This window comes from Gymnoscopelus braueri (assembly GCF_963280865.1).
Source record: "Gymnoscopelus braueri genome assembly, chromosome: 2".
In the NCBI taxonomy this organism is placed as follows: Eukaryota; Metazoa; Chordata; class Actinopteri; order Myctophiformes; family Myctophidae; genus Gymnoscopelus; species Gymnoscopelus braueri.
The window spans coordinates 57541076-57548575 of record NC_137604.1 but is presented as its reverse complement, the minus strand read 5'-3'; the positions used below and the strand labels follow the sequence as shown (position 1 = coordinate 57548575).

Sequence of the window (7500 nt, the reverse complement as noted above, 5' to 3'; positions counted from 1 at the left end):
AAATATTTGAAAATAGCTGATCTACAAGTTCACAACGTGTCGCGATGTGACGCGTTGTGAGCTTGTAGATCGTCTATTTTCAAATAGCCTAGGTATAAAGTAGGACTAAAGTGGTTAATGTATGTTTTATACTTTAATAATTCATATCTGAAAAGTAACTAGTAATTAAAGTTTCCAAATAATTGTAGTGGAGTACAATATCTGCCTCTGGAGTAGAAGTAAAAGTATTGGAAATTGGAACTCAAGTAAAGTGCAAATACCTCAACATTGTACTTAAGTACAGTAATTAAGTAAATGTACTTAGTTACTTTCCACCACTGGCTGTGTGTGTGTGTATCTCATTGTGTATATCCACCGTGTGAGGCACATCTTTCTCTCTCTCTCTCTCTCTGCTCGTCTCCTAGGTAACTCTCTCCGCAAGGGTCCCGGTCTCTATAGCAACGCATCCGGCCTACAGGGTTTCCTGGGTTTGTCCGGGCGAAACAAAGACCTCCTCAACAACGCCGCGCCCTTCCCGGGCCAGCCCAAGGCCCCGCCCCTCCAGACCAGCCCCAACAAGCCGCAGCTGTCCATCACCAACGATAACGGCAAGACCCGCCTCGCCGGCGCCACGCCCGCTGGTCCCGCGGCCTCGAAGCCCCGGAACCTGTGGAAGAAGAGCGTGGAGACGCTGAAGACCGGGCAGCCGGCGGTGCCCTCGCCCGGCCCGGGAAACGCACCCGAACAGGGACCCGGCCCGGGTCCCAGCCCGAGCCCTAGTCCTGCCCCGGGGCCCGCGGCCCCCGGACCGCCGGGCCCCATGCCCATGAAGAGTCAGCGCTACCTCCCTGAGGATCCCATACACTCGGACATCTCCGAGTGCTCCAGCCGGCCCACCTCGCACAGAGAGTCCGACTCCATGGCGACCGGCAGGGGCGGCGGGTTCAAAGCCGGGGTCAATCATCTGAGGAAGAGGTCAGGAGCAGGAGCAGGGGGACTTGGAGGTAGGCCTGTCGCGATTATTACATAATCGTCTAATCGCAATTATTTGAGATAATCGTCATAATTGTGTCTATGTTGAAACAGTTTAATAGATTTTCAAATATTAAAAATGCAGAAATAACAGATATACTTGTAGATCAGCTATTTCCGCTATTTTCATTAAAAAAAAATAAAGTGTAAAATGTGTAAAGTGTAAAACAAAAACATTTTTGTTAACTGAAATGAAAATAAAAACGAGGCTTACTAAAAACATCATAGAGAAAATGTCCTCACCTTTTGTATTTTTTACATGAGCCTAGTATTTTGGGCGGATATGAAATATATCTTCCAATTTCACTGTGAGTGTTAACATTACACAACACTTTTTCTGACCTTTTTGAATGTCACCCGACATTTAAAAATCAGAGCAATATAACTGTATAAATAAGCAGGGGTTGAAATCCGGCCAGCTTAAATAATCTACAAAACCTGCGTCAAATCAGACGATTTCAAGCATTTGACTATGGACCACGCGTTTCAAAAACAAGAGCGTACCATGTTGCATGTTTTTTTGAGTAACAACTAGTGTAAAATTATTAAATATGTCAGTCATTTGGCTTTTTGTCATATCTGCCCTGTGCAAAAAAAAAATATTATGAAGCCTAAAAGGCCAAACAGAAATTGTATTTGTATTCACTATGTTTCAATGTTCAATGCCAAAAAAAACAATTAAAACGTTACTCGCAATTATTCGTATGACCATTAATCTGCAAATGTAATGTTGTAATCGCGACAGTCCTAGTTGGAGGTGGAGGTGGAGGTGGAGGGGGACCCAAGATCTACTCCATCGACTCGGACCAGACCAGCATCCACTCGGCCCCGCTGTACCAGCGGGACGGCCTGGGCTCCAGTGACGACCACAGCGGCTACCCGCCGGACCTGTTCCCTCCGGACAGCGCCCACTCACACACGCGGGCACACAGCCCCCACCAGGGGGCGCCGGCGGACGCCCCCATCCTGCAGCTGAACGCCAGCCTCCTGCACCAGAGCCACAGCGCCGACGCCGACCTGCACTCCCTGAAGGACAAGAAGTACAACACCTACAAACACAGCAGGTAAGGATCAGCGGTGGAAAGTAACTAATTTAAGTATTGTACTTAATTTGACTTTACTGGAGTATTTCCAATTTTCAATACTTTTACTTCTACTCCACTACATCTCAGAGGCAAATATTGTACTTCTACCCTCGTAAAAATATTCGAAAACTTAAGTTACTTGTTTACTTGTAGATTTGAATTACCAGCCCTATTTAAACTTTGGCTATTTTCTAAGGATTTTGATACATGTATTCCTTGTGAAACAGGACATTCTGCATAATGAGTACTACTTTTACTTTACAATGGCAGTAAAGTAGTGAAACTTTGGAATGTCACATCTGTAGAAACCACACACACACACACACACACGCACACGCACACGCGCACACACACACATATATGTGGAAAAATAAAACATTTTGTTAACTGAAATACAAATAAAGACAAGGCTTAAACAAAGACGTAACTACTGAAACGAGATTGTTTGTTTACAAAAACGAACAAAAAAAATCATAGAGAAAATGTCCTCACCTTTTGTATTTTTTACATAAGCCTAGTAGGCCTATTCTGGGCGGATATGAAATATATCCTCCAATTTTGTTACCGTGAGTGTTAACATTACACAATATTTTTTCTGGCCTTTTTAAATGTCAATAAACAAATACAAATCTGACCAATATAACTGTATAAATAAGCAGGAGTTGAAAACATCAACATTGAGTGTCTGTCTGCCAGCTGCGTGCTTGCGGGAATGCACGCACGTACGTGCGCAGGATGCACTGTCACGGCCCATCCTACCCAGTGCTACTACTCCACCGACATATAACTGACAGCTATCAAACATGGAGCAGCAGCCTCCCACGTGTGGTAACGTGTCATCCGTCCAAATCTCACCACATGAGCTCCATCCGGCCAGCTTAAATCATCTACAAAACATGTGTCATGTCAGACAATTTCAAGCATTTGACTTATGGACCACGTGTTGCATGTTTTTTTTTCTCGTAACAACTAGTGTTCTAGAAGAAAAAGTAGTGCTTTTGCAAAAGTAGCCACGAGGGTATGCTAGAATCATATCACTTACATCCGCGTAGCCGCGAGGGTATGCTAGCATCATATCACTTACATCCACGTCACGTAGCCGCGAGGGTATGCTAGCATCATATCTCTTACATCCGCGTAGCCGCGAGGGTATGCTAGTATCACATGACGACGACGTATACATTCCGTCAACAGCTTATGTCCATGCAGACACCAGCATGCCTCTCAAGCGTATTTCATGTACAGCAGTGGTTCTCAAAGTGGGGTTCTGGGGACCCCCAGGGGTCCTTGCGTGGGTTCCAGGGGGTTAGACTACAGTAAATGATTGATAGTTAGGAACCAAATGGACCCTTACAGGTCTTTAACTCCGCGAGTGTACAAATGGAAGCAACTGGACCCTTTCGGGTCTATAACTCCAAGAATGTAAGAAGGGAACCAAATGGATCTGCAAGGGGCCATTTTGGTTCCATTAGTACGCTCAGAGTTATGAGGGTCCTTATAAATGCATACCAAACTGGGGTCCTTGAAATGAGAATTCTTGAGAACCACTTGATGTACGGACTGACAGTGTGTGCATGCGGTTTGAGGAGAGGTTGTGGGAGGAGATCCATCGGCTACCCACATCTTCAGAACTCATTAAAAGCCTATAAAGACAGATTCCCAATGCGCTTTAGATTCTTGGAAAGAAAAAATATTCTGTGACTGTGGGAAGAGATGAAAGTGCGTACAGGCAGAATGAAGGATCTGCCAGACAGCATGCACACGTTTTCATCTTCTCACTGCTGTAGTGGTTCCCAAACAATGGGCCGGGACACATCTTTGGGCCGTATGTCGTGTTTAGATATATTTTTTTATATTCCCTACAATTGTTTGTAATTATTATTTAAAAAGAAGAAAAAAAAATCTAACATTTTCAAAAGTATTTCAGAAATGTTCTAAAAACCTGAGGTTCGGGCCGCTACACTGCACTCACACCTACGTTGCACCGCCGATCCGACCGATGTGCCCATATATGGGCGTATTAGTGTGGCAACAGTAGTGAACATAGCGAACGGAGTTCTAAGTTAGTTTTACCCAATTATACTGTATATATGGATCGGATCCTTAGGATTTGTTTGAGTCTGATGTCATACTGTCACAGTCAGCATGACACACTCCATATTTGGTTGTAGCTGCAGTGGGAACTCTATATATGGTTATATCTGAGTCATAGTGAACTCTATATATGGTTATGTCTGAATCATAGTGACGGCGTGAGAAAATGGTAAAGTAACTAGTAACTAGTTACTTTCTGAGAGCAGTAACTATAACTATAACTAGTTACTTGTTTTTTAAAAAACTTTTTTATTGCCCTTCATATTCCTTGACAGGCCATTTATATCACATTGCAGAAAATGTTATACATTCTAACTAGTTACTTTTTAAAAGTAACTTGCCCAACACCATTTCCCCCATCTTTTTTTGCCCAACTCTTTCTGGAGAAAGATGTAACTGCTCTAGAAGATGTAACTGTTCCACAATATTGACAAACAGGCCCATAGTAGGACAGGTTTTTTCTGCAACCAGTTCTTTGTAATAGCTTTTTTGCTTGCTGCCAGTAGAATCTTAAACATATTCAGTCTTGAGATTGTATTTTGCTTTAAAACCATGTAGCCATGCTCAAGGGACAGGGCCGATCTATGAGCACCAGAGATGGCTGATGTTGCTCCGGCTTTTTAAAAGTCACTCCTTGCTCCAGGCAAAGTGACACCGCTCCGAAACACCCCGTTTCAACTACACTCGGCACCACTCCGTCGAGGATGAATTCAGCTCAAATTAAAAGTTAATATTGAACCCCCCAAATCAGAGCTCACATAATTATTAGGTTTTATTATTTGGTCCGACTTCTATGATCCAAAGTAAATGTTGGAGGAGCAAATCCACCATTATTCATTCGTTGTGTAAAGTATTAACTGAATATATGAATTCAAAGCTTCCCCCCCCCCCCCCCCCAGAGAAAACCTTGACACAACTTTGAAGCTGTGTTTCTCAGACCTTGAGTTTTCAGATGTATGTATCTTATGTATGTATGTATGTGTGTCTGTAATCCACGTATCTCGAGAACTGTTCGACCCACCGACTTCAAATTCGACACACGTGTCGCAGACGACCGCAGTTATAACCAGTTACTTTTTCAAAGTAACTTGCCCAACACACAGTCGGTTGGATAGGCGGTTGTCCAGAACCACCAGAAAAGGCTCTGCCCGTGGCCCAAATGAGCCAATTGATTGCCATGGCAACCCCAGTTTTTGCTTGATTTGGCAAATTCCCCACACCTTCTGAATTCCCCACACCTGACATTTGATTAGTTAGTCGGACCACTTTTCACAGTCAGGTTTTGGTTACAATCTTCAGACATTCTCCTCAGATACCACTGCACAAGGACTTTCTACAACTGCCGATCCCCCCATATGCCCATATATGGCCAGGCCCATATATATGCCCATATACTGATAACATCAGGGATCTCCATATGGGCATAAAAGGGACAAGGACAGACAGATAAAGACATCTCCATATTGGCACAAAAGGGACACAGACAGACAGACGGTTTAAACGGGTGCTATGACAACGGATATAACGGGTATTGCATACCAGGGTGGGGTATGCATTCTTGATTTTCATTGTTCATTTGTTCATTGTCCATTTGTCTATGTTTGTATCTGTGGTGTGACGGACCCCAGGAAGAATAGCCATGCTTAGGCAAGTGCTAGGTCTAGTACACATTTCAATGATTACACTGTAAGTGCTGTTATTAAAATGCTTATTGCTAAAATACATGACTGAGGGATGAGAAGAAAGCCTGAAGCAATACATTATCGTTTATAATGAATGTTGTCAATGTTGTGAGAGGAGCTAAATACATGTACAGTATATATAGTATTCTCTCAAACCAGCCTATCTCTTCCACAATCTTCAAATCGTTGCTGTCGGGCATAAACCTCTTATATTTTAACATATTTTAACAGTTTTAGACGAGGTTTCCACCCGACAGAGATGAAATGCTACATAGACAGTCTGTATAATTGCACCCGGTAAAAAGTTGACAGGAGGAAACTGTCATCTGCTCCTCAGACCAGAGGCGGTTTTCAACCAGTCACAACAACACAATGTTCATGAAAACGTATTTAAAAAACCTATTTCATATATCTTTTTGAATTTCCCTTTCTGCTAGGCAGCGAGCTAGCCCTGGGGTTCGACTAATTTAGTTTCCAGTTAGTAGGAGTTATTTACGCGACTTGCACAGGCAAAACAAAAGTGGTGGAAATTACATGTCATCCGCTTTATATTCGACTCAATTTCTTGAGCTTCCCGAAGTACAGGCTGTTAGGCAGAAGCAATAGACAATTATGGGAGTATATGGTGTATATAATATACTAGACTGGGATCAACTCGTTTAGAAGTTTTCTGATCCGCTCTAGGAGAGCAAAAATAGCTTTACTTCACCAGGCATGCGAAAACAAGTACAGAAACAAATGTTCTCTTCTGGGGGTTTCTAGGCAGCACGAAATCTTTACAGATGGGGGTCTGCAGTCAAATACATAATCTATTTGAGGTGTTTCCTTGACATGAAAATGTTTGAAAACCACTGATGTACTCTGATCTGTTTTCACGTATTTTCATTCCCTGTTCTCCGCAGCGCAAAGGACAAGGCTGGAGGTTCGTTCGAGACCCCCGGCAGCGGCGGGGGTCCAGGAGGAGGAGGAGGACAACAAGGGGGGCTCCGGCCCGGCCACTGTCGCGCCTGCCTCACCAAGCTGAGCGGATACGCCAGCCTCTACGCGGGGGGCCGCGCCCCGCCGCAGGCCCGCTGCGAGGCCTGCGCCCACCTGGGCAACCTCTACGACATCAGCGAGGACCAGCTCCACGCGCACTACGCGGCGCACACGCAGCACCCGCAGCACCCGCAGCACCCGCAGCACCCGCACGGCCTCGGGGACATGTTCACACACTACCTCCCTCAGAGCGAGATGAGCATGGTGGGCGAAGGCGACGGGCTGGTCAGCCACTTTGAGCCCTCCACGCCTTCCTCCCCGGCCGCACACCTCACATCTTCATCCTCCGCCCCGCGCCTCGTCCTCAGCCGCCAGCACTCCTATGAGAACGTGCTTCCGGACGGCATCCCCGACCGCCAGGCCCACGCGCACGCCTACCTGCGCGGGGCGCTGGGCATCGGGAATCCGGACAGCGACCTGGACGAGGGCGCCTACGCCAACGTGCTGACCATGCGGTCGGACCGCGCGGGCTACGGCAGCAGCCGCAGCCCGCCGTCCCCCTCGCCCTCGCACCACCACAGCCTGGACGCCGCGCCCATGCCGCTCCCCCGGCGCTCCAAGAGCCTCTTCCCGGACCGGCCGTCCCACAA

The 7500-nt window shown here is 45.8% G+C and overlaps 1 protein-coding gene across 1 annotated transcript in view; it reads left to right on the top strand.

Moving 5' to 3' along the window:
• The window catches only part of LOC308097771 (glutamate receptor ionotropic, NMDA 2A-like), a gene marked incomplete at both ends in the record, with an annotated part of 203780 nt that overhangs the window by 195940 nt on the left and 340 nt on the right, over nt 1–7500 (top strand). Inside the window, 3 exon segments of the mRNA XM_080445794.1 lie at nt 405–983; nt 1763–2075; nt 6775–7500. The exon segment at nt 6775–7500 is cut by the window's right edge and continues 340 nt beyond it. Coding sequence (XP_080301920.1) covers nt 405–983; nt 1763–2075; nt 6775–7500 — 1618 coding nt within the window.